General features: G+C 36.8%; 5 protein-coding genes across 6 annotated transcripts; 3 read left to right on the top strand and 2 right to left on the bottom strand.

Annotated features, from left to right (window-relative positions):
• Nucleotides 1-895: 895 nt before the first annotated feature.
• LOC113763710 (nudix hydrolase 26, chloroplastic) lies at nucleotides 896-4,490 on the top strand. Its single transcript, XM_027307611.1, has 6 exons — nucleotides 896-1,318; nucleotides 1,419-1,469; nucleotides 2,423-2,515; nucleotides 2,725-2,819; nucleotides 3,672-3,786; nucleotides 3,890-4,490. The coding sequence occupies exons 1-6, from the start codon at nucleotides 917-919 to the stop codon at nucleotides 3,953-3,955; spliced, it is 822 nt and encodes a 273-aa protein (XP_027163412.1). The 5' UTR covers nucleotides 896-916; the 3' UTR covers nucleotides 3,956-4,490.
• A 7,182-nt stretch (nucleotides 4,491-11,672) lies between these two features.
• Nucleotides 11,673-13,663, top strand: LOC113763785 (inositol oxygenase 1-like). The gene is made up of 11 exons (XM_027307710.1): nucleotides 11,673-11,742; nucleotides 11,822-11,957; nucleotides 12,068-12,149; nucleotides 12,244-12,448; nucleotides 12,563-12,622; nucleotides 12,719-12,771; nucleotides 12,853-12,975; nucleotides 13,057-13,126; nucleotides 13,214-13,292; nucleotides 13,411-13,492; nucleotides 13,572-13,663. The coding sequence occupies exons 1-11, from the start codon at nucleotides 11,712-11,714 to the stop codon at nucleotides 13,596-13,598; spliced, it is 948 nt and encodes a 315-aa protein (XP_027163511.1). The 5' UTR covers nucleotides 11,673-11,711; the 3' UTR covers nucleotides 13,599-13,663.
• Nucleotides 13,664-14,248: 585 nt separating this feature from the next.
• On the top strand, nucleotides 14,249-15,297 carry LOC113761995. 2 transcript variants are annotated; one of them, XM_027305222.1, is made up of 3 exons: nucleotides 14,249-14,548; nucleotides 14,732-14,778; nucleotides 14,899-14,990. In XM_027305222.1, exons 1-3 carry the CDS (start codon nucleotides 14,374-14,376, stop codon nucleotides 14,974-14,976), a joined length of 300 nt encoding a protein of 99 aa, XP_027161023.1. In that variant the 5' UTR covers nucleotides 14,249-14,373; the 3' UTR covers nucleotides 14,977-14,990. The 2 variants fall into 2 exon arrangements, with proteins under 2 accessions (XP_027161023.1, XP_027161022.1); XM_027305221.1 differs by having other exon boundaries at nucleotides 14,263-14,548; nucleotides 14,888-15,297.
• A 340-nt stretch (nucleotides 15,298-15,637) lies between these two features.
• On the bottom strand, nucleotides 15,638-17,668 carry LOC113762414. The gene is made up of 2 exons (XM_027305863.1): nucleotides 17,599-17,668; nucleotides 15,638-17,467 (listed from the first exon to the last, which is right to left on the bottom strand). The coding sequence occupies exon 2, from the start codon at nucleotides 17,462-17,464 to the stop codon at nucleotides 15,950-15,952; it is 1,515 nt and encodes a 504-aa protein (XP_027161664.1). The 5' UTR covers nucleotides 17,465-17,467; nucleotides 17,599-17,668; the 3' UTR covers nucleotides 15,638-15,949.
• A 746-nt stretch (nucleotides 17,669-18,414) lies between these two features.
• Nucleotides 18,415-22,268, bottom strand: LOC113761773 (uricase). The gene is made up of 8 exons (XM_027304902.1): nucleotides 21,964-22,268; nucleotides 21,791-21,883; nucleotides 21,266-21,341; nucleotides 20,355-20,464; nucleotides 19,764-19,855; nucleotides 19,415-19,588; nucleotides 19,119-19,212; nucleotides 18,415-18,732 (listed from the first exon to the last, which is right to left on the bottom strand). Exons 1-8 carry the CDS (start codon nucleotides 22,171-22,173, stop codon nucleotides 18,649-18,651), a joined length of 933 nt encoding a protein of 310 aa, XP_027160703.1. The 5' UTR covers nucleotides 22,174-22,268; the 3' UTR covers nucleotides 18,415-18,648.
• Between the last annotated feature and the right edge of the window lie 4,560 nt (nucleotides 22,269-26,828).

Raw genomic sequence — 26,828 nt, 5'->3', positions numbered from 1 at the left:
AGGAACAAAGATGGCGAACGTCCACTAACCAGTCACAAGACTCTAGAGGAGAATTTTCCGTGACGTTTGTCGGTTGGTTAAAATAAGTATCATATTCCCAATTTCGATTGCAGGGGAGCTCAAATTGCTGCAGCTTTCTTGTGATTAATGCCGGCTTTAAACTACTTTCCACTTCCACTCCTTCCATCCTTTTTTTTTTTCCTTTGGTAATGAAACAACTGCAAACTCAGTGCATATATGTAGTTTGTGAGTGCATGGATGGATAAATTAAGGAGTCAGCAAAGTTTATCAACCCTTTTCAAACATGTTTATTTTGTTCGTTCACTATTCTTCTGACACTAGCAATCTTTTGGTTGAGCTAAACTGGCCGAATGTCTTATGTATAGTTAGAAAAGAAGAATCTCCATAAACTCATAGGTGAGCAAGAAAGATACACTTGCGAAGTGGTGAAAGCATGAAGAGAACCAGCTATGAGAACAGATTTAAATGAAGCCTTCTCCATGTCTGCAGAAAATAATTGGAAAATCGCAGAGACACCTATGTGCTATTTTCTCGAGAGGTTGAACGTATGTCGTTTCAATGAAGATGGGCGTCCAACTAGTACCACATGCAATCATCAATGCGCCAAGTTTACGGTCCCGTTTGGAACGTGAGTTTCCTGTACTTATGCACCCTACCTACCAAAAATATACAAACGGTAGAGAGGTAACTCGAACACGCAACATTGATGTCTAAAGAAACTATCCTACCTCAAATCATCCGAGCCAATTCCGAGAGTCAAATATATTTATTTTTCAGAAAAAGAAAAGAAAAAAAAGGAACATGTGACACCAAACAGTTGTAATTTCCACAAAACAGAGGGGTCAATTTCAACGTATCAGATTCTCCATTGAAGCTGTGGAATCTCGTGAGGAACATGTGCCATCAAACAGTTGTAATTTCCACAAAACAGAGGGGTCAATTTCAAAGTATCAGATTCTCCATTGATGGAAAAGATGAGACGCCCATCAACAGTAGAGTGGGCTTGCGAGCGAGTGTGATGGCTTTATGTTTGTGCCGATACATCATCCTAAGCTGCCATCCTCGGCACCGCCATCAAGCCCTCTCTGCCACTGCAAGAAATAACAATTTCTCTTCGCTTTATTGTCCTCCAAATCACTGCCAAAAATTTACTTCTGCCCTCTCGATTGATCCTCATCATCGTCATAAACGCTTCAGAGCTTCATTTTGTGCTCAATCATCATCAATCATGCAAAACCCGCCTCAAGGTTATAGAAGAAACGTTGGTATTTGTCTCATGAATCCCTCTTCTAAAAAGGTCTTCTCTTTGTTTCCATGTCTCCATAATCCCACACAAATTTATTTATCTTTTTTTTTTGTTTGTGTCAAGAAATGAACTTTTGGATTGTCGCTTGTAGATTTTTGCAGCATCAAGACTTGACATACCTGACGCCTGGCAAATGCCTCAGGTCGATCTTTTACTAAATTCATCTTATTCTTGGATTATTTTTTTCCCGCTGCGAATTGGTAAGGTCTGCTCCTGAAAGATTGGGGAAATATGATACACTATCTGGGCTTATAGGATCTATTGGGATACATTACATATATCGATTGTATTATCATGGTAGTGCTTTATGTAGCTGGTAATAAGCAGCAGCAGGAGCATATATATGTAATTTGTTTACTGGTAACTAATGCTGTATCAGGTGTCTCTCTATTCTGATGATGTGCGAAGGTATAATAGTACAGAACTAAGCTACTAGCTGAATTTTGGGAACCTGCAATTTACTTGCAGTGCAGCCGAAAATGTTACAAGTTCTTCAACAGTAGCTAACATCCTTGTATTTAAAGACGGTAGAAAGTCATGGCTGAAGCCGGGATTTTACTTTTGCGTTTGAGCCTCAAGTGAACATGCTAACATTCTGAGGGGAAGCATGGTACTTGATGATGTAGTTTCCTAGAACTGTGGCACTAATTGAGCTCCATAGTGTTTTTCAGATAAAAAATTTGAAATCCGAGGACATTTTCTGAAATTCAATAATCATGTATGAAGTAATATATTTGTTCTTTCCCTGTGCTCTTTTTTATAGAGTGCTGATTTTCAATGGGTGACAAACTATCATCAAGATGAATTTCCAAGTCATCTAAGAGCTTAAGTGGAGAGAGTGAATAGATATTTAATAAGTTTATGCACTTCTAAGAAGAACGAGTGTAAGAAATAGATCAACTTTCTGTTTCTAGTTAAAAATGAGATTCACCTGGTCATTCTAATGTTTTGAATTTAAGAAATTCTCAATTGAGGTTACTTTTCTTGGTGTCTCAGCTGATGTTTAGTACTAGACTGTCTAGTAATGTGACTTTTACTTATCTTGAATCCTCGTGCACAATATAGGACATAATTGATTCCTGGCTGGATTAACAGGGTGGGATTGATGAAAGTGAAGATCCAAGAACTGCAGCTGCAAGGGAATTGAGAGAAGAAACAGGAGTTACTACAGCAGATATTGTTGCTGAGGTGAGTTCCCTTTTGAAATGCTGAATTGATTTTTTTTTTCTATCTCTACACTTTGGGTTAGAAAAATGATTATCTGCATTTTTGGCATATATGAAGCTGCCATTATGCATTTTCTTGTCTTCTACGGATTCTCTTCTTGTTTTTTGGTCGCATAAAATTTCTGCATATGCATTAACAAGGTCAAATTTGGCATTCGAGTCCACATGCAGGTGCCTTATTGGTTGACTTATGATTTCCCTCCAGCTGTGCGGGAGAAACTAAATCGTCAATGGGGATCAGACTGGAAAGGTCAAGCTCAGAAATGGTCAGTTCACCTATTTCCTTGTTTACTGATAAATTTTTTGCAGTAGCAAGGCTTCACCTTTTACCTAGTTTGAGACTACCTATCATTCCTCCTCCTTTCTTTTTTAAGAACTCCTGTGTGCAACTTCTTAAAGTTGTTGGGGCCAAAAGGGTTTCCAAGCTTGAAAATCTGGCTGCTTGTCATGATAAAAAAGTAAAGACATTCAGAAAAAAGAAAAAGAGTTGAGAGAATCAAGAAAATCTGCCCATGCATGAAGTTAAGTGGACTTCAGGTTTGTACACTGAGTTGATTAAAGTTTCAGTGGGGGTGGGTGGTCGAGGTGGGGAGGAGATAGCTGCTGCTTCATATAGCTAAATGCTAGTAACTTCATGGTAAAGGGAGGTTTTTCTTGATCTGTATTTTCCAGCATTATGGGTTTACTGTGACACTTCAGCGTGCTAGCATCTTAGATTTATTCAATGGATTTGGCTCAGGTTTCTTTTCAAATTCAACGGAAATGATGATGAAATCAATCTTTTGGGTGATGGTACTGAGAAGGCTGAATTTGGAGAATGGGCATGGATGTAAAAAAGTAAAGACATTCAGAAAAAAGAAAAAGAGTTGAGAGAATCAAGAAAATCTGCCCATGCATGAAGTTAAGTGGACTTCAGGTTTGTACACTGAGTTGATTAAAGTTTCAGTGGGGGTGGGTGGTCGAGGTGGGGAGGAGATAGCTGCTGCTTCATATAGCTAAATGCTAGTAACTTCATGGTAAAGGGAGGTTTTTCTTTATCTGTATTTTCCAGCATTATGGGTTTACTGTGACACTTTAGCGTGCTAGCATCTTAGATTTATTCAATGGATTTGGCTCAGGTTTCTTTTCAAATTCAATGGAAATGATGATGAAATCAATCTTTTGGGTGATGGTACTGAGAAGGCTGAATTTGGAGAATGGGCATGGATGTCAGCAGAACAAGTAATTAATCATGTAATTGCCGCTCAACTCTCTGTACTGAAACGCTTCCAAGCACTTTCTTTTGTCTTTCCTAGAAAAATAAGACTTTTACCTTGTCTGAAACTCTTCTTTGCAGGCAGTGGATTTCAAGAAACCTGTTTATGAGGAAGTTTTGTCTGTTTTCTCAACATATCTGCAGTAAATTACTGAAGATTATTCTTTTAGTGGACGTGCAAATTTACTGGACTTTTTCAAGTGGAAATGATGCAGCAGCATCTTGTCAAAAGCTAAATTTATGACTCTAATGATTATGTTTTAATTCCGAACTATTGTCATACGGATCCACAGGTTCAAAGTACTTCATTTTGCTTGGATGTGTTAATGCATATTCTACAAGTTCAAGGACAGTATCGACAAAGTTGTTATAACTCGTAAGAAGGAAGCTGCCAACGTTTTGCAGCCTGTTTATATTCGGAGAGGGAATCAAAGCTTGCATGGCATTTGCGGATACTAGACTGCACTGATCAAATACATCACATTGAGAAAAGTAATGGATGACTTGACAGCATTACAAATTGTCTCTAAATTTTGCATGGTGTCTGTGTCGTGCTTAGAGGTTGAACGAGGGGGAAAGTTTGTGATGTGTCTATCTCTTGGCAATACTTCGTTCTCATTCAAAAACTTATCTTGCATTGGCATAGGATGTTTCAACTAACCTGATATCAAACTCTGCTTAATTTTCCTCTTAATGCTTTCATTTTTTGTGAATTTATCATTGGCTTTATTCTGGTAAATAACTAGCTATTTATGGCACCCATCGGCCCCATCCTTCTTTTTTTTTTTTTTAAATATACGCAATCCCCAACCTGCCAGGCCAGGGGCCGTGGCTAGCCTCCTTGCTACTGTTTCTTTTCCTTCAAGTAGTTAAGCATTCAACAAGGTTAGAGTCCGAGTCCAAACTAGTAAAAAAGGTGTTTTTGACAAAAAAAAAAATAACAGGAGGACTTCTGGAGCATTAATTAACAGAAGGGGTGTTAATGAATTTAATGAATATGCAGCACACAGAGTCTCAATGAGAGAATCAAAGATAGAATGCTTCTGAAAAACTACAAGAATTCCTGCACAGCACATTATCAGATATCAGCCCTGTAAGGTAAAAATGAGGGAGTACCAAAGTATCTGGATGCGAGTGCGCTGCCTGTGGAGGTTGGTTCAGAGAATGCCAGCTGAGATGGTTCCAGGAGAAAATCCTTTATGAAAGTTATCCTATAGGAAGTTTGACAGAGAACGGAAATGGCCTTAGTATCCAAATTATGCGGAATGACAAGAATGCCAAAGAAAATATTGGTTAGAAATTGGGAGAACCCATCTCAGATGATTTCTCAAAAAACAATGTTTCAAAGATTCGACTCAAAGAAACTCTCTTTGCTTATGTATTGCTTGTCCAAGTAACTGCTCGATGTCAAAAATAGTACAGTATTTAACTACAGCCCATGAGCAGAACAGAACTACAAATGCACGTTGTCACGCTAAAGTAAGTGCTTTTCTCTGTATTGTTGGACCAGCAAAAATCCCTGTGAGGAAATTTTGCGCATGTACGTACATAATCACATTGTCATCGGGAAAGCCAGCAGGTCAAAAGGCCTCAGAAGCAAATCAAAGATGATCACATGAACCTTTTGTATCTTCAATAGTTCTCATCACTCTGAGGAAATTTTTGTAGAATCACTCAGTCTGATGTGAGAGACTCAGCTTCAGCATATGGTGTTACTTTACTAGCTCTAAATATTGACTAAAACATACAAAGACCGATCAACGATAATTGTTTAGGAGGCTTCTTTACAACTTGCCTCTGCAAATTGTTTCCTCCAATTTTGAGTAAATATGGTTCTTGTTTATTGTTCTCGGAACCCGCATTTTCCTGGTTTCTTGAAGTCCCTGATTTTGATACAGCTCTGTAGGCTATAAACAGATACACCTGCAACAGAGTGAATATGAAGAGCGGAATCAAACAGAGCCACTAACATCATCATTCTCATAATAAGACAAAATGGTACCTTGCATAACTTGTGGATCAGACTTCCGCTTCCTAATTCAACCTCCATCATTTGCAGAACCTTTTCAACCTACCAAAAAACAATAAATTCATTATACTAAATGAATAAAGACATTGTTGCCGGGAGTGCAGCCGGGGTTGGGTAGTTTGTGCTGAGAAATGAGTTCATGCAGTGATTCATGGAAGCCCAGAGCACACAAGTTTCACCACCATGTGCACCATGAAATAAAATTACACATGAACTTGGTACTACTGTGAAACTCAACAATCAAGGTATGCCAAATGATCAGTGCAAGACAAGCTTTTAAAAAATATTCAAATTTGCACCCCTTCAATCTAATTGTTGGTTATTCTTCACTAAACGAAGTAATATTTGGAGAGGATTGCTCAATGCAAACATTATCGGATGATCATAAACCTGCCTTATAAGATCAATAAGAGGTTCTAAAAACACAAAATGTGGTGGTAAATGCAGGGCATAATGCTGTTATTCCATCTACCGATGACGCTTGACTGCCAATATTTTAGATACACATCAATTGATGTGAAATGATCCACATTGGTAGACAGTCAGTTTCTAAAGAGATGCATGTATTCATGAATTTCACTTATTTGAAGACAAAAGCATGGACCATTTTCTTATGAGCAAGTGGGTCCCCTTCCAAAACCACAAGTATGGCCCTGCCTCACTTGAAGGCATGCTAACAACTCTTTCATTTTTCCAGCCCTGCGAGTCAAATTTTTAGCTTACTACAAAACTGGCAGAACTAAACTTCATCATGAAAAGCATTTCCCAAAGAACCTTGAATTTGATGCCATGAGGGTAGTCCTTATGCAATTCCTTGTGAAGCTTTTCATCTGCCTCATCCCCACAAGCATACTTCACACCACAAGTAGAGCAAGTATGAAGAAGAAAATCTGACTGCCCCAAATCCAGGTGAAGTTGTGCATAACGTCTCTTAACATTTAGGACTTTGCTTGAGATAGTGGTGGATGGCACCTGGACACCTACAGTCTTGGGAGCATTTAAAACACTGTGACTGCCAGTCTCATTGTTACTGAAAGATCAAAATGCCAACGTCCTGTTTATTTAACCGTTAAACACTGCAATGATTCTGATTACAAAAGACACAACAAACATCACTTTTCCCATGCTCATTTGTTGATGACATGCTAAGTAGAAGAGGAACTAAAACCTCCTACAAAAGGAATGAAGTTGATAAGCAAAGAAGTTTATTATAGTGCTGTTGATAAACTTTTATGTATACAAAGGAGAAAGATTTGGGCATTGTATAGAAGGTATCTATTGTGGCTTATTTTGATACATTTTCAACACTGATTTGAACAATATAGTTGATCAAATGAAGGGCTTATTTTGATTCTTAAAGGCAGCAAAAGATTTCATTGCTTAATCTATTGGAACAGCAATTCATGCAAATCATACATTTGACAGTTTACATTGTCTATTCAGTGAAACTGTATAATATGAACCATGATTCTTCAGGAGACATGAACCTTAACACTGCAGAATCCATACAGGTGTTAATAACACTGGGTTGAGATAATAATCTAACATTTTTATAATGCTAGATACCAAATTTTGAATGGGGAAATAATGGACAAAAACCAGGAGGGCTCCAAGGGTCAAAAGAGAAAAATAAATTAAAAAACTGTGTGATCGTATTCTACATAATTATGGAAAACAATGAACTAATTAAAATTAAACGGGTTGGCGAAGAAATTCCAAACAAACAAAATAAGACGGAACAGAAGAGCAATAACTGATAAAATACAGAAATTAACAATGTATCTCAAAGAGAGAGAGAGAGAGAGAACCAAAAATTATACGCAGAAAAAAGTAGAAGCAGACCTTGAAATGGTTGTTTTGGTATTACTAGTTTCAGAATTCAATGGAGGAAGATTTTGGTTAGGGGTTATGGTGGATGATGATGATGGGTTTTGGGGCTTAAAGAAAGCATTTATCTTAGTCTGCATAAATTGCGCTGTTTTTTGGGTATCCGATTTGCGAAAAGATGAAAGCTAAAACCAATAGGCATATTGCCAAGGAAGAGGGGAAAAAAGAAAGGAATGTGGAAGCTGGGAATTTCTCAGGCGAATAGGGAGAGTACCGATCTACCGACGGAATAACTTCCCGCCAAGAATTCAATTGACAATGCATTGTATTACTATTAGGGCCTGGACACTTGTGAGTCCCTGAATTTTTACCAAACTTGTGGCCCATTCTGGGTTACATCCAGAGTAGGCCATGACCTAACATTTTCCCTTAAAATCAAAGAGAGGCCTCTTTGCATTTCTGGATATTCCATTCTAGACTGACATGTGTATAATTCGGGCCTGAAGGCGGATCAGGCCCATCACAGTTCTGATAGCCTAAAACAGTTCCAATATGGATCTCCCTATTTGCCTTACTCATATTGTCCCAATTACGTCTTGTTTGATAACCCAATTCAGCACGTAAATTTAATGGAGTCAAATCTTAATATATTATACCGTTTAATAATAAAAAATTAAGCATTTAAATTACTTAAGTAGCACTAAATTTTCGAGAGCAAATCCTCTGTCTAATATTTTGTGTCCAATTTCCTGTCCAATGTGAAACTACGTAGTTTTACTTATTATATTTGCTGATATGGCAACTAAAAATAGGTGGCTGTTTGGCTGCCTTATACTTCTTTTTCTTTCTTCTTTTTTGGGTTTTCTTTGTTTACACAACTTTGTCACAATTCTCATCTTTTTTAAAACAAAGTATTAAGGATTTCAAATACAAAAGAATATTTAAAAAAGATGGGAATTGTACCAAAGTTGTGTAAACAAAGGAAATCCAAAAAATAAAAAATAAAAAGAAGTATAAGGCAGCCAAACAGCCACCTATTTTTAGTTGCCACATCAGTAGATATAATAAGTGAAACTACGTAGTTTCACATTGGACAGGATATTGGACACAAAATATTAGACAGAGGATCTGCTCTCTAAATTTTCTAGACAAAACTTGCTCCTAAAATTAAGTGATAAGCTATTCACTTATCACTGAATGTGATATGCACTCAAATGTATTAGATCTTCAATAATTGAATGGATTAAAACTTCATATTTCCACATCAGTAGATATAATAAGTGAAACTAACGTAGTAAAAAATTCACATTGGACAGGATATTGGACACAAAATATTAGACAGAGGATCTGCTCTCTAAATTTTCTAGACAAAACTTGCTCCTAAAATTAAGTGATAAGCTATTCACTTATCACTGAATGTGATATGCACTCAAATGTATTAGATCTTCAATAATTGAATGGATTAAAACTTCATATTTCAAATTTCAAACTTTAGTTTTCAGATTTCAGTTTTATCAAATGCACCACTCTTATTGTTTGATCTGAGACGTTGTTTAATAATCTAATTCAATACTTAAACTTAATCGATTAAGATATTAGTATGTTCAGACGTGCTTGATAATAAAAAATTAAACATCTTAATTAATTAAGTAGGTATGAATTATGTAGGCAAAACTTACTCCAAAAAAATAAGTTATAAAATTATTCATTTATCACTTAATACATAATGCGCTCAAATTTTTGGATTACAAAATATTTACACTTCAATAAATTGGTGGATTCATATTTCAATTTTTAATTTTCAATTTTATCTAACGTGCCATAAGATTCATCAACATAACTTTCGAATTAACTTGTACAATCACTGCTATTTCAAAGATACGATCCATGTTAATTGTTTAACACTAAATAACTAATTGGAAAAATCTCCTTGCACCTTTCCAAGTGTACTCGCAAAAAACTATCAATTCGTGATTAAGAAGGATCATGTACAGTTTACTAATGACATTCCAAGTACTTTTTTTTTCTCCCTTTTTTGAAATCATAATTCCACATGGTACTCAAACTAGTGGGTGAAGCACCGCACACCCTGTGTGTGTGTGTGTATTTTAGGAAAAAAATAAATAATGAAAATGATATAGAATAACAAATTAGTTGGAGCAAAGGAATTAATTATAGAGTAGTAAGATTTTCCGGTTTCTTGATTGAAGTTGGTAGGAAGACATGGGATAAATATGATGGTAGTGAACAAATACAAAGGTAGCAGTAAACACGTGGAAAGTGTCATCATATATGGAAAAAATTAAAATAAAAATGATGACAGATTTTCTTTTTCTTTTTCTTTTTTTTTTTCATACGAACGCATAATTGATACTCTGTGCATAGATATTTTCACAACTAGCGTTTTAAATTTTTGCCTCGCAACGTGGGCCGAGGATCGAAAGGCCTTGATAATGGGGATGACATCCCATCCAACAGCAATTCAAGTTCCCCGTGTGGTTGAGGTATAGTATTGTGGAATGTACGTATTTGGTTTCCGCTTTCCAATTTGGGGTTGGATATGGGCACTTCACCTGAGAAACCTTTGGTGTTGTTATACTCCCTTCGTCCCACTTTAATAGTCTTGTTTTCCTTTTTCGTCTGTCCCAAATTATAGTCCACTTTTCCATTAAAAAATGTAGTAATCTTTCAAATTGTCTAAAATACCCTTATTAAATATCTTGTTATTAATACATTGTTATTAAATACTAACCCAGTACATTGAATACATTGAGCTTTTCCAATACTAACCCATTAGCTGTAACTGATATTAATTGGCACTCTTCGTGATTAGCATAAGGGTATTTTAGGAAATTATTAATCTAAATTTATGTTTTCAACCAAATTAATTAAACTTTCTTAATTTGTGTGAAAAAAAAACCAAGACTAACAAAACGGGACGGAGGGAGTATTTTTTTTTGGTAAGAATGAAATTAACTCAGAACACGCACAGTGCCACTTTTCCAGTGGTAATTCAGTGTCACTTCTATATTTATGTCAAGTGTCCTATTTATTTGATTTGTCATGTGCTGTTTATTTAAATTTCTTCTACCATCACATGATAAGTGGGATTACTGAATTTGACACTGAATAGTGCATAGAGGATCCCAACTGCTCAGAACAATGTCTAAATATTAGGGCAACAAATGTGATCATGCATATTTACATAATAAATTAGATATAATTTATGGCTAGCAATAAAATAATTTTTGAACGATTTTTATTAGAGAAAATTATTTTAGTAATCTTCAAAACACTTCAGGCGCCCCTTCCCTTCCTTTGCATTATTAAATGAAGTTTAATTAATAAATGTTCGAGATTTTTTTGAGAAGTGCTAATATCATTTCCCTTCTTATTCACGTGGCAAGATTATCCTCAATCAGTTTACTCCATATATTCTTATTGATTTTTCTAGATCCATTAAGCACTAATTACTCATCTTCTCCTCTATAATTAAAATTTTCTCCTGTACTCTCTCTCTCTCTCTCTTTCTAACGCTAACTGGGAGAGTAAGTGAGCATAGGAGAAAAATTAATTAGATAGAGAGAAAGAGAAGTAATTAGTGGATAATGAACCTTAAGAAAATTAATGAGAAAATATGGAGCGTGTGATCTTCTTTTTATGTATATAAATTTCTTTCTTCCTTTTAAAGGAAAGGTTAAATGGCAATATGACGTGCAAAATCTTGCAACAAAAATCTGGCGGATACCCTCGTTCAAGTCACTTGGAAAAATTGATATGGAGCAAAAATCAGGCATGATTCAATCCTCTGAATTATGGAGTTTCCAAGCAGAGATGAAGTAGATAATGTCTAACAGCTGATACACGTCGAGCTGAGTCATCCACTGTGCTACAAATTCTAGTTCAGGAGTTGAAGCTTATGAAATTCTTGGATAAGGCCTTCTTTTCTCTTCACTATAAATAGTCAGCTTCAACAATGGCGCATAGGTTCATTGCAATAGTGCTTCTCTTACTCTCTGTTGTGCACTTTTTATCATTGAAGCAGAGATGACTATCAACGCCGAGCAACATAACCATGGTATTGTGTTTTTAGATATTTCCTCTCTTTTTTTCGTTGTTTTTTTGGGTTACGTTCACTCTTCCCTTTCTATTATCAGGGTCTGAAGTAGAGGATAAAAAGACAGATTCCGTCGCTGATGATCTCTTCTCAGACAGTGGAGTCGTGGTTCCAAAGAGTGCGGCAAATGATGGATTTGTTGTGCCTGGAAGCAATGCATTTGGCAACTCATTTAGGTAGTTGCTTTCCGTAGCTGTTGTTAATCATATAAATACGATCTTTGACCATAGAGGTATTCTTGATTCCCACAAGAATGATCAATTTCATGACATAAATTGTCTTGCAGGGATTATCATGCAGAAACCGAAAGGAAGAAAATAGTTGAAGAATTATATCGACTCAGCCACATTAACCAGACCTATGACTTTGTAAATAACAAATTACAGTTCTTCGGCTCCTGTGGTGATATCTTACTTGTTCATCAGCCGCTGTCTTTTTCGCTTTTGTTAATACTTAATGCAGGTGAAGAAAATGAGGGAAGCTTATAAGAAAATGGACAGGGTGGAGATGAGCATATGGGAGTGCTGTGAACTGCTTAATGATGTCGTGGATGATAGTGATCCTGACTTGGATGAGCCACAGATGGAGCACTTGCTCCAAACTGCTGAAGCTATCAGAAGAGACTATCCAGATGAAGATTGGTTGCACCTAACTGGCCTAATCCATGGTATCTACTTTCTTTATTTACCAAGACCTAAACAAGTAAAATATTTCAACTCCTCAGATTAGTTCTTCCAAAACATTCTCTCCGTTTTCTCAATCTCCTCGCCCAAAACTTCAGACCTCGGCAAAGTGCTTCTCCTGCCTAGTTTTGGAGGGCTTCCACAGTGGGCTGTTGTGGGTGAGTGTTTTCTTGGTCCACACAAAGATGGCTTTCTTATTAAATCTTAACAAGAACTTTCAACTCATAGGCATGCATGCAAATTCTGTCCTGCAGGTGACACATTTCCCCTCGGCTGTGCATTTGATGAGTCAATCGTTCATCATGAGGTCTGCCTGCTTATGGCCAAATGTTTTTACCTCTAATACATACCTGATCTAGAAGCTTTTCCAAAATAATGGTCAATGCAGTTTTTCAAGGACAGCCCTGACTATAACAACCCCGCTTACAACACCAAACATGGAGTGTATACTGAAGGATGCGGGCTGGAAAATGTTCTGATGTCTTGGGGGCACGATGACTATATGTACTTGGTATATTATTCACATCATTCAAATATATTTCAAGAAGTTGACTTTGATCACTAACAAGAAAACGCATATGAAATAACGCAGGTGGCCAAAGAAAACGAAACCACCTTACCACCTGCAGCATTGTTCATCATCCGATACCATTCCTTTTACGGTAAGAATTTGCATGGGTATCCTTCTTTTTTGTGACATCTATTGGATGATGATGCGAATGATTAGTTGTTTGCGATCAACCATGAAGCCTTGCACAAGGCTGGTGCATACAAGCACCTGATGAATGAGGAGGATGTTGAAAATCTGAAATGGCTCCAGATATTCAAGTAAGGGATGTCTTTGTGCTTCTTTCTCTGTTTCCTGTCTGATATTTGAATTTGCTTGTTTCATTTCGATATTTTAGTGCATATGGCTAAATGGCCTGTTTTGCCTGGTTATACACAGCAAATACGATCTGTACAGCAAAAGTAAAGTCAGGATTGAGGTGGAGAAGGTCAAGCCATATTATCAATCCCTCATTGAGAAGGTGAATTTAACTTTTGGTTGGTTTTCTTTCAACAGTCTATTCGCTGCTTCCACTGATGTGTGAGTATCATTATTTGCAGTACTTTCCTTCCAAGCTCAAATGGTGAGATGACCATCAAGAAGCTCAAAGAATAAAGTGAAGAAATAAAGCACCATGCTGCTGAACTTGGAGTTGCGATAATGTTTCTGTTCGATTAATCTTTTTGTTGCCAAATTCTAGTTTGTTTCTGGATATCATGTACTTCTTATTAATCACTCCTTTCCGCCGGCTTTCCGCCTCAATATTTTCTGCCCGTTCTTCTGCTTCCCTTTGTTCAGTTGGGTTGGTTGCGTTTTCGGTAAAAACATATGCAGTCTTCTCCACAAGGACTGCCGGTATTCATATCATCAAAATAATCTCAATTTCCTAATTGGTGGAAACAGCCTAACATTATCTTTCCCTTTGATGCAACAATAGAAAATTTTTTCGGGTAGAACAATATTGCGACTTGTGGTGAAAAAGGGAATATCCAATGATCAACAAAAAAGGGGAAAAATCTTTTTTCTTGGTTCATTTTAGTACTAATTCTGTAAGAAGATAAAATGCAGGACCACAAAATATCACAGAGCTAAAGTCTACCACTTACATCTAGTCTCCTAGTCAAGCAAAGAAGGAAATCTGAAGGCGGGGTGCCCTTGGAAAAACACATCCTGGTGTTAGCAAATTCCGTCACATCATATATGTCCTGATAACAACTTGAGAGAGGCTGAATGATAAGACTACCAAAAAACATACTGCCATCATCTCCTATAAAAGATCAGGCAACTGTGGTTGTGATTGATTCGTAAAGGAAGCAAAAAAGCATGTAAAATCAGCAACTAAAAGAAATAGTAAAGCTCCTCATGGCTACATCTGCTACAGTTAGCATTTCAGCTTTATCTAATATACAAGGAGGTGAAACCAGAGAAAGAAAAGGGAACATAAACAGTGCAAAAGACAAGGGAAGAAGAGAGCTGCTTTTTTCTGCTGCTGCGACAGTTGCTCAAGTAACTGATTCCAGGACCGACCTGCTTAAAAGTATGGGGCAAAAAATATACATATACATCTGCTTTGTTGGTATGGGAAAAAATAATTCTATGTTGCAGACCATTTTTGTTGGTACATTTTTCCCATACCAACGAGCTATTTACTCATGTAGATCATTATTTGATTAAATGAAGCTTTTTTAAGAGCTTATTTGCTACAATTTTTTTCCCTCAGAATATTTGAAGAAATCCGAAGAAAACAAGACCAAAAATGACAAAGAGGTACATTTTCTTCAATAGCAGAATTGGATATCCCAATTTGACAAAATTAGTCTATCTTTGTTTCTGGTAGAATTTTCTTAATCCCACGTTTCTTATGTCCTTGTCTAAGAGACTGGATAGTTACTACAAGCGCAACTACAAAGATTACTTTGGCTTGCTGGAAGGGACTCTGAAGCAGAAGAAAGAACAGCTTTCTGAATCAGAGAAGGGCATACTTGAGTGGCTTGAAAAGAACAAATGAATGTGCATGGGATTTAACGATTCATGCTTCTCATGTTTGTCTACCTCTATTTTCATATGATGCAATGCAGAATATGCTAGAGGAAGCTCGTTGGAGTAATGAAGGCTTAGACCATCATATCTTTGATCTTGGTTAGAGTTATTACATTGTACAAGAACTTTAATTGGTCCTGAGCTACTTGTAGCGTACATTTAAACCAGCATACTATGCTACCAGTATACAACTATTTTACTGATAGAAACTAATTTCATCTGTCTACCTTCTTGATATACTACAAATATTTTCTTTCCCCAATCATACAACAACTTTGTTTTAGACTCTGCTGATGTTTTTCCCCAGCCAGCGTCAAACTGGCTGACAATAGATATCTTAAATCACGGGTTAGCAAGAGTGCCATCACTTGTGAAGCAAAATATTAATAAAAAATTTGAGAAGAATAAGGGAAAAACCTAAAAGAACAAGGAGTAGATAGTTACATGGTGAAAGGTAAAACCAAAATACAAAAGTATAAAAATAATTGCATATTGTCACCAAAACATGCTCCAGGAAACCACCTCTCACCCCTACTCAACCACCCCCCCCCCCCAACAACCAAAAAAAAACTTAACAGGAAGAAAAGAGAAGGAACTCATTTTGGCTATTCATAAATTTCAAAAGTACTAAACTTTTAGCTGTAATGCAGTAAGTAGTTTCATCATTTGATAAGCATTCTTTGCATACTGGACGGATTTTGAATCCTCTAAAGGTGTATTTTCGCAATACAAAAAATAAACTAAATGTCTATCTAGAAACTCACCTACATGTTTGAGTAACTCTCCAGCAGCTTAAGAAGATCAATGTTCAACATGTACTCAGTCAGCAACAGAACCAATCATCTGCATAATATTGGGCAAAGGGAACTAAATAATTGTACAATATGTTGTCAAAACTCTAGAGCACGTTATCAACAATCTGCTGTATGCTTTCAGTAACAATCTGGGCAACAATGTCAGGGGAGAATCTACTGATCATGTCTTCCCTTGCCTGCATTCCTTTGGCTTTAGCTTTTTCAGGGTTGGTAATTACATGCCTCATCAGAACTTGCAGCAGCTGGACAGAGGGCTCAGACCATAAATGGCCTTTAAATGGGCCTTCTTTCACTTCACTCATTCGTTCCACAGGTAATGGGTAACTATTATCCTCTGTCAAGTACTCAGTTGGCCCCGACCAGTTTGTAGCAATCACCGGTAATGACATAGCCATGGCCTCCACTACAGGCCTACCCCAGCCTTCTCCTCTCGATGGCAGAACAAATGCATCAGCTGCCTTGTAGAGTCTTGGCAAATCAACCTGAGCTATATGTGCATCAATGACGTAAACTGGAGCCCAACCATTAACAGGTTTTTCCAAGTCTGAGTCCTCTACATATTCAACAATCTTATTACCAAAATCTCTATCAGAATGGTAAGGATTCGTTAACAAATACAAAGCAACATCATCAGCATTTGAAAATTCCTTCAAGTAAGACCTCAATAACACATCCCACCCTTTTCTATACTCCCATTTGAAAACGCTCAAGAACACAAAATTTCTCCCCATACTCAAGTTCTTAGTCTCTGACCCTAACACCAACGACCTTATTGAGGCAAGTTCCAAAGGCTCGTGCTTTACTGGATCAAAAAACTCCAAATCAACAGGCTGAACAATCTTGACAACCTTCGAAGGATCAACCCCACTTTGCACAAAACTCCTTACATGAAATTCAGTAGGAACCCAGACATAATCCATCTGATTACACCTCTTAACATGCTCAGCGTTCACCCTATCAGTCTCAAACATAGTCCTCCCAATCACAACCTTAACATCACCAAAACCGGTTGGTGGGCATGGAAGGGTCTGAAACAGTGGAGGATACCAAGCACCTGGCTCACTATGACAAATTACAATAGTCTCATTCAATCTACACTTACTTTGATAAAGCTCAATAGCCAAGTTCCTCATTCCGAACGGTAAACCCTCCCAAAATTCAAGATTTTCTAAATCACCGTGCTGCTCAATGCTCAATCTAAATTTAAATCTCGGGGGTTCATTCTTTTTCATGTAATTATTTAAGGATAAAATGTAAGACCAAGCTTCAGAGCTGTACCCACCTCCTGAAAGGAAAGGTGCCATCCACAGCAGACAGTAAGGGGAAGTGGGACTAATGCTCGAGGGATTTGGGGCATTTTGGTTTGCAATTGGGTGGAAGGATCTTAGGAGTTTGTTTAGGAAATTGGGGTGTGATGTGAGGGTTGATTTTAGTTGGTGCGATTTGTAGTGGTTCGTTTTGGGGATACTCAAAGAAATTGCCACAAAGAGCACCAAGACTGATAGTAGATAAAAGAGTTTCTGTTTAAAGATAAAGGGGTGAGCTTGGGGGCCTTGAGTTCTTGATTGATGGGATTCTTGGTTTGCCCCTGAATTCATAATCTGATTTCCCGGAGAATGGATAATAAAAGCCAAGTTCAAAAAATGTTGAAAAGAAAACGAAGAATCTAGTTCACAAAATCCAATTTAAGGAATTAACTAGCAAAACATATAGATAATTAGAGGGGGTTTACCGACTTAACAGGTGCTCTTCCTTCGGCGAGGCAAGAGAGACCCTTTGATCGAATTCGAAAGTGCTGCAGCCTTAGCTAGGCGGGGAGTTGTTGGAGGAAGTGTGTAGTGAGCTAAAACTATTGCAGAAGAAAACAAATTCCTTCCTCAATCAGTTCGCTGGCAATGAAGAAAAACAGTTAATGGAGCATCCCTACGAGGTCGTCAGGAAAGCAGTTAAACTTTATTTTCCTTTTTCTTTTTCTTTTAAAGCGAAAAGAAGTCACTAAAAGCGTGGAACATTTTTACCGGCTTTTGGTTGGCTTGCTTATCCTGATTCCATGACATGAAAAGTTAATGGAGCATTTTTTTTTATTTTTTTTTGTCGACACAAGGGGTGTCCGGATCAATCTTTACGGGGCCCGACTAATTCCCTGCGGTCCGAGCCCCGCGCCCCAACCCGACCAAGGCACGATAAGTGCACTGGCGTTTTCATAACGCAGTTTCGAACCTGAGACCTGAAAGTCCCAAGGGAACGTTGTTACCATGTGGCTAACCCCGTGGGGGCTTAATGGAGCATTTACGTTTGGTGAAAAAGCAAGCAAGCAAGCAACCATTCACTCCACTAAGTTGAAAAACTGATTAAGAGGAGATTGAATGCTTAGTGCCCGGTCATAAAGAACGAAGACATTGAAGTTATTATAACCTGAAGGAAACATGAGAATATAGCCAATAGTTGACAAACCTCGTTTCGGTGTCTTTTATTCAGGCACAAAATGCTGCAGAAGTTTGTGATGGAAAAAACAGTTAATTATCACTTCTGCTGTGAGTTGGGATGCTGAGGTTACAAACTGTTCTTTGTACCATTGCTGACCAAGTACTAAAAGCTGACACACACATTTACATAATCGTTAATAGAGAGCTTATTCCGGTGATGATTATTAGAGTCATGTACAATTGGATGGCTAATGAAAGCATCCTGTTGGAGTTCATGTACAACAGTCAGAATGACCATATCTACAAGCACAAGTCCTCAGCAACGTAGGGAAAACTTTTCCCCAGGCACTACACATTTACATCTTCGAACGAATGCGGCTTAGACTCGCTTCAATTGCTCCATGTGGTTCATCAGTTGGTAAATATACATCATCTTCAAACTGCAAAAGTCAATTACAAACAGCAGTTACAGCTTAGCATATCTGTAGATGAATCTAGCGTGCATACTATCAGTTCTCAACAGAATTTCTCATTTCTATCGTCTCATCCAGACTGCCACTGCAGTGTTACAAAGTTCAGAGGAAGCACTGAAGTTAAAAGTTGGACTTCAGCCAAAGATAACAGATGCATTTTAGTATAAGATTCATAAAACATGACCTCCTATACAACTTATGACTGCTTTTCACAACAACTGTCCAAGACTAGTTCCTCAGTCTCTTCACAAGCCTGCAATTTTGTTAATTTGCTTTATCACATAAACTATGTGCTCCCAAGTGCATGTCTGACAATAGTTATCGCAATCAGTATAGAAAGTCAGTGATCTTACTTTGACAATGACCGGATTATCTTTGCTCGACAGGTTAACTGGTAGGAAATGAATGTTTGGCATCTTCAAGTCAACTGATGATAAATCATGAAACCTGAGATCATGAATATCAAGTGTCACTCAACTCCAATAATAGCATGTAAAAACAAGTGTCATGCCAAATATGAGTGGAAGATTTTGTCTCAAGGTGGAGACACCCACCCATCCACCCAGACACACACACACACACACATAGAGAGAGAGAGAGAGATAGGGAGGGAGGGAGGGAGAGAGAGAGAGAGAGAGAGAGGGAGAACCTTCCCAGAACAGCCTTTGCCATCTCGTATAGAGTGTACTGAACAGATGGACTGTATACTCGCATTTTAGGAGTGCCAAAGAAAGTGTCGACCAAAACCTTTTTCACACCAGTATAGCTATTGAAAAAGTAAAGTGGCTGCACAGGGATATTTTCAAGAGAATCGAAAGCATATCTGCACAAAGCAATGTATTCAGGACCTTTAAGTACCACTATTAGGCAGAATTTAAGTACCAAACTCTGTAAAACAGAAAGAGATGAGAATCTTAGGGATTGCATAATACCCAGAAATTGGACAGTTCACATAATTCCTAGTGTCACATTTTTTAAGGTAAAAGGGCATGTTGTACCTCCATGATGCAGTGACCTCAGTTCCCAATAATCTCTCCTGTGTATCTGGCAGCATCGTGTATTTGTCCCTTATAAATCCTTCAAAGCCTGACTGTTAAGAAGGCAAATGAGAAGCCTGTTGCGCATGTGCTACATTTTATTGTACAACTGGCTGCTTTTATTTGAAATCAGATTTCTGAATAAAAAAAATCAAGAAGTTCACTTTGCATTTTTCCTTTTTTGCAGCATGAAAAGGAATTTCTATTTCCTATAAGTTTGAAAAAATAATATTATGCTTTGTTGTCCAACAATGCACACTAGGGACATGTGGAAGTGACCAAGACAGGTTTGAAACATCTATCATCAGCCTCACTGACCTTAGTCATTCTCTACTGAACATGCAAGGCAATTTGACTCGCAAAAGGAGAATAAAGGAAAAACTTTAAGCACAACCAGAAGAAAAAATCTGTAAGGAAACGCTTTCTTCCAATTTCAAGGTGTTTCAGACAATGATGCTTGTCAAAACCAAATATGTTGCTAATTAGAAGATGACAGAACACAGATAGAATAGACATACAGCAACAAATAGATTGATTCCATGAATGACTTACTTGAGTTGTCTTAAGCAATTTCAGTTTTCCAATACCAGAAGTCACCTGCAAAGCTCCGCATTTCTTTACTACAACTTCTGTCGTATGCTCCTCAGATCCAAACTTAAAACCTATCGGCAAAGAAGTAGCAATGAAAATTTTTATTCGCAGTAAATGCAAATTCAATTTTGTTATGATGATGAAATGAAAGCTAAATTTTGAAAGCAGACTGTAGCTTGAGCTCTCACCAGGGAAGGATAAGTAGATTTTACAGCACATGATAGGAAATTCATACATCATTTTCACAGTTGTTTGTGTATATGTGCACAAATATTGACATCATTTATGCTAATAAGTCTATCAATAACCATAGTTTGTGTGGGAAGAATTAAAGCAACTGTACGCTTGCTATTACTCACCAACACAGATTCTGAGATTAAGCAAGTAGTACCAAACTTAGATCTCAGCTCCAAAAATATGACAATAGGCTAAAGCTTGAAAAGGAAATAGTCAATACATAAAGCAGTTATTGCAACAGTACAAAACTGTTGAATAGCATCCTCAAATGAGCCAAGAATTAGTAGATGTTGCAGTTTGATCATCATGTCTTAAGTAATTCAATTAGTCATCAAGTGAGTACCAAAACGTGTAATTTTTGAAGCATGGCATCAGATAGGAACACCAGATCGGGTAATCTGCTTCTGATGTAGCAAGATTTTGATATATAATGCAGGAAACCAGCAAAAGAATATGATGCAAAGGAGAAGTTGAACACACAAACATAAGTATTAAGCCTTGCAGCACTTCCAAGTAAGAACAGGTCAAGGAATAGCTAATTGGTAAGTTCAGAAACAAGCAGAATTGTAATTAACCCGGAAAAAAAAAATCCTCAACTGCTTCGTGTGTTCTTTTAATTGATTCAAAAAACTTACCATGTTTATGGGATTGACCATCTACAGAGACACGCTCCCATTGCTTTTCCGCAATATTGACAATTGCAGTGGTGACCTACATTGGAAGATTGGAAGCAGAAATGGATGTCAGAACTACTACACAAATTCCTGTCAGTTAAGCAGCTTGGTCAACGCACTAAATTTGTTCTCACCCATAAACCCCACCTCCCCCAAAAAATTTTTTTTTTTTGCTTAACAAATTTATAGCCCTTCTGGAGAGGAAGAAACCGAAGCAGATCATATTGCTTAATGTTCCAGAAAATGCATATAAAAGTCAAAACCTTTAATAGTTCTTTGGATCCATAGCAAATAAGCAAAAGATGAACTGTTTTATTAAAGATGCATCATACGGCATGGTGACCATCAAAAAGTGCAGGGCAGAGCTATAAACATCAAAACTGAATTTTTTAACTATAACAATTTAAGATACAAGATTCATATAATATCATAATCGCATAATTGTATGAAAGATCAAAATTGATATATTTGATAGTATGAAATTACCGGGTCGTAGAAAGTAGAGAAGTGGTTGGCAAGTTTAATGGCAAAAACCTCCACTGGGATCCGTTCAGAACATTCCTTGGCTTTAACATACACCTGTTTCAAATGGTCCATGAATACCACAAAGAGATGATTGAAATACCGTCTCAAAAAATTTAGTTTTTTGACTTTCATACGGTGTTTTTCATGGTATCGGTGGCGACGATGTTAGAATTGTCGCCCGTGACATATGCAGGGATACAATCGGAGAGGAGGCGGATGCTGACGTTCCACTCGACGAAATGATGGGTGCCGTCAACATCTCTCCACACTCTCCCAACTCTCACTCTTTCCTTGCCGTGGCGCTGCTCTAGCTTCAGCCCTTCAACAACCGCCCCTTCTGCCATGCTACGCTGCAGATTCGTCCTCTGTTTTGGTGGAAGCGTTACCCTTTGCAGTTAGGAGTGGTGGAGTGACCTTTGCGTAGGCTTCATGTGCGTACTACATATAGGCAAGATCCTGTTTGGATTGCAATTATGGAGAATATATGTGTGGATTAAATATGGCTTTATCTAGATTTTTTTTCAAAAATGCTTTTGTTATATATTAAATACATTTTCTAATTACTTTCACTTTTGTTATTATATCCAAAAAGTACTACAAATTGGCTCTGTTTGGATTAGCTGTTTTGGAGGTGTTTTTCAAAAACTTTATTGTAGCTGTGTATATGAAAAACTTTTACTATAAATGTTTTTTGGATTGTTTTTAGAGGTATTTTTAAAATATATTTTTGAATATTTTTATAATTTACAATCTTTTTTGGAATTTTTTTAAAAAATTTTACACGACCCACCACTATCCCTTCCCTTTTCCTCCTCCTTTTTCCTTTCTCTTCCTCTCCTCCTCCTCCCTCTTTCCTCTCCCTTCTGCCTTCTCCCCTCTCCCCTCCTTCCCCCCAACCCCAAACCCCTCTCTCGCTCGCGGGTGGTGGCTGCGACTTTAGCCACTACTCTAACCACGACCGTCTTGGTTGCGGCTTCTAGTCCCGATCAGATTTGATCGTGACTAGGAAGGTTGCGGTCAGTCAAGGGGAAGGAAATTGAGGGGTGGGGAAAGGAAAAGAAGAAAGGAGGAAGGAGAAGGAGAGAGAGGAGGAGAAAAAATGGAGGAGGAGCGGAGAAAGGGAGAAAAGATGGGCGGAGAGAGAGAGGAGAGAGGGTCGTGGGTGTGGGGGTGGTGGCGGTAAGGTGGTGGCCGTGGTGGTGGAGAGTGATGGGTAGTTGTGTATTTTTTTATATATTTGGAGTTGTTTTTGATGTATTGTATGAATATAGTGTTTTTGGAGTTGTTTTTTGTTTGTGTATTACTATAGCATTGCAGATGAAAAAATTAGTTTTTAAAAAAAGTCTAAATCCAAAAAGAGCCATTTTTTTCTGTCAAGAGATAGAAATACACACCCAATTAGATTACCAAACAGAGTATATTTGTTTGGATAGTTGATTATTTGCCAAATTTTATTAGCTTGTATCATTAATACATTTTTCAATCACATTTTTATTTCACACACATCACATCCAAAAAGTGCCACAATAATTTTTTAAAATAATTATCCCAAAAAATCTGCTATCCAAACACACTTTATATTTTAATAATATGGTATAAGATAACAAATAATTAAATATATCAATAGAATATCTAAAAATAGTTTCAATGAAAAAACTAATGTTGAATACACAATTTTTTTTTAAACCAAATACTATATTTACTACGACTGAAATTGAAAACTAGTTTTGTATTAGTTGCAGTACATTTTAAGGTTTTTAGATAAAAAAAAAACTTTTTTCTATAATGTGAATATAAGTTTTTTTCTATAATAAATGCATATTACATGTAAACAAAAAATTAATAATTAAAAATTTTGTTGGAGATTAATGGTTATGCACTCATATCAGTTAGTATAAAAAAAATTCTCATAGGCTTTTTGAAAGAAAATTAAGACTTCAAATAACATACATACGAGGGATCACTTTTTTTTCTTTCTCAAAACTATACACAAGATCAAAATATTTGATTCCACGTATGTTTATGTAGAACATTTTGGTCAGGCATTAGGATTGAGAGATCCTGGGTTTTCATCTCTTTCTTTCTCCGCGCATCTGAAATTCTACCATATTAGAAAAAATTTATATAAAAATTTTTCTATATGAAAATATTTGGATAAATTCGACTCTAATTACGGCCACAGGTCAAAATAAGGTTCTAAAACCATAAGTTGCTTGAAGAAGCCCGAGACCGCAGATTGCTTGCAGAATTTCTGATAAATAGCCCACTAATACAATTCTCATGTTGACAAGGAATTTGAACTACAATTTTTTGTGAAGAAATACTTTTGTTCTTATCAATTCACCTAACTTGTTTTGACGAATGCTCAAGTGTTGTTGCCTGGATGAGACTTGAGAGGCACCAGGACTAGGAAAGTTCGCAGGACATCAACCTAAGATTGTGAAGCCACGTCACCCGAACAGAAAAAAGAAAGGTAATGTTTGCACTCACATTCACATATATTCCAATTTCCAACCTTCCTTAGATTCCATTGTCCACAGTAACGCTCATTCCTGTGGGCATTCCCCCAACTTAGACTTGTGGCCACGTTTGAAAGAAGCAAAGATTTGATTCTAATATTTGTATGTTGGTAGTGCGGTCCCATCATCTGGAAAAATTGGTAAGTCATTTTCCTCTTACGCTGGATTCATGCAAAGTCTGGAACTTGTACAGAGAAAACAGGTTATGTGCAAGCTAAAGAACAACAGGAAATGAGGAAAATCAGAGGCAACACAGAGAATAGCTCCAGCAGAAACAATGGGGATCCAGTGTATGGAAGCAGCTATGGAGTCTAGGCCAAAAAGCACAAGTTGAAACACTTCTTGTGGAAATGCTGTGAAGGAGCTACTCAGGTCCAGAACTGGTAATGGGGATGCTTTGTGCAAGTGCTGTGAGGACAAACTACAAAGTGGAAGCACTAGAACACGTATTGTTCCATTGCAGTAATGCAGAGCTAATGTGGAAAGCCTCCCCCATTCAATGGGATTGGTTTAAATGAACTGAGAAGGTAGGTTTTGTAATTGGTGGAGTGAACTGTTAAGAGGCATCGGAAAGAAAAGAAAAGGAATGTAAATGAGGTTGTATGGAAAGATTCCTTTCCTGCCTGGCTGTTGCAGGCAGCTAAGGATGACTTGTGAGCTGCAGTTGCTCAATGTTGTAGGAGTAACTGATTAATTACTAGTATCTTGCCGTTTGGGGGGAAAATGTTTCGAAAAAAAAGGTTGGCCAATAAAAGATAAGGCCCTTTTTCCTGCTAAATCTTCCCAAACGGAAACTATTCAATTGGAATGGATCGGAAGGGACAAGTGACAAAGTCGGGCTTTCAATAGTTTTGTTTCTGCAGTAATTTATTTACCCAAATGTGGTCAGATTTCTATTTCGGCAATCAAAAAAAAGGATTTTTATTTGTAGTAAATTTTTGGATTAATTGCATTTTGCACCCCTCCACTATGCGTAGATTGCATTTTGCATCTTCAGCTACGCGAACTCATTATTTTTGCATTTTGCATTGAGCTATGTGAAACTTGAAATTTTCTTTTTTTAAAAAAAAAAAAAAATCTCTAAGAATTTTATTTCAACATGAATAGATTAGTGTAATTGATGTAATACGACAGAACCATTTGTTCATTAACGCAAAATGGCTGAGCCTAGCCCCTTCCAAACCGGGCCCATTTTCAAGTCAATCTTAGCATTGATGAAGACCCGAATCATATAAAATCAGTTACATCTATTGGCGGGTCGAACAGGTTAAACTCACGATAAGTCTGAATTCTGAATACTGAAACAATTAATTTGCTGAATTTTAAGCACTGAAAAGAAATATATGAATGTCTGAATTTTAATACTAAACTTATTTATACTGTTTGATAAATATTTATAACTGAATGCTTAATAAGTTTAATTTGACAATTTAGCCCTTATATCTTTTCATTCAAAAAAGAAATAGAACCTATGATTTAATTAAGTTAAAATTATTAGGTATGAAAATGACAATATTTATTTTTAAATCAAATTAATATAAAAGATGAAATATATTATATGAGGAATATGGAAAAGATGTAAAAGTCATTAAAAAGAAAGAAAAGAGAAACAGAAAACCGTCAGATAGAGAATATCAGGTTATTTAATTAGATACGAATTTTGAACATAATTAACAAACAATGGTAGATTTGGTATATAAGATAAAGTAGTTGAAGTAATTCTATTGATTCTTATCAGAATTAAGCATTCAGTTAGGATTTTTGTGCTGAAAAAAATACACACAAGTTCAGCACTGTTTAACAAATTCAGCAGATGGATTTTCATTTATCAAACACGCAAAACATCTGAATGTCTGAAAAGATTCAGTTTCGGCACTTTTGTATGTTATCAAACAGACCCTTAGCTTAATCGAAAGCAACATTAACCAGGTAATTGTGAGATCTTTAATTCAATAATTAAGTTCTTCCATTTTCTCTTATAAGGTTCTCCTCTTCAACCACCAAAAAAAAAAGAGAAAAGAAAGAGAGAAAACCATAAATGTATTACAACAGAATTTATCCGCGATCAGTAGGTAAATAAATCTACTACAACTAAATAAATGTCGTCGGTGATGGATTTATCTTTTGACGGTCAAATTTATGAAGAATCGAAGTATAGCCAATTGTTAAAATAAATCCATTGCCACAGATATTAATGCACTGACTGTTTAAAACTCTTATTACGATTCGATGTAATTTGTATGTCCAATTACAACTTCAATTTGTGCAGAATACACTGTTTTTACTAGTAATACAATTTAAGAAGGCTTTTCTCACATTGGAAACTTAATTAACCCTGCCAAAATACTTCTCCAATAGTCACAAATTTGAAAATTTTGCATTGCATTGGAATTAAACTAAGTAGCTAATAACCTTTTTATATAAGGGATTAGTGTGTGTGTGTGTGTGTTTGAATAAGTCACCGAGAAATGGTGGGAGGT

Source organism: Coffea eugenioides, chromosome 2 (assembly GCF_003713205.1).
Source record: "Coffea eugenioides isolate CCC68of chromosome 2, Ceug_1.0, whole genome shotgun sequence".
In the NCBI taxonomy this organism is placed as follows: domain Eukaryota; kingdom Viridiplantae; phylum Streptophyta; class Magnoliopsida; order Gentianales; family Rubiaceae; genus Coffea; species Coffea eugenioides.
Note: the sequence above shows the minus strand (reverse complement) of the source record. Positions and strands in the feature narration are given on the sequence as shown.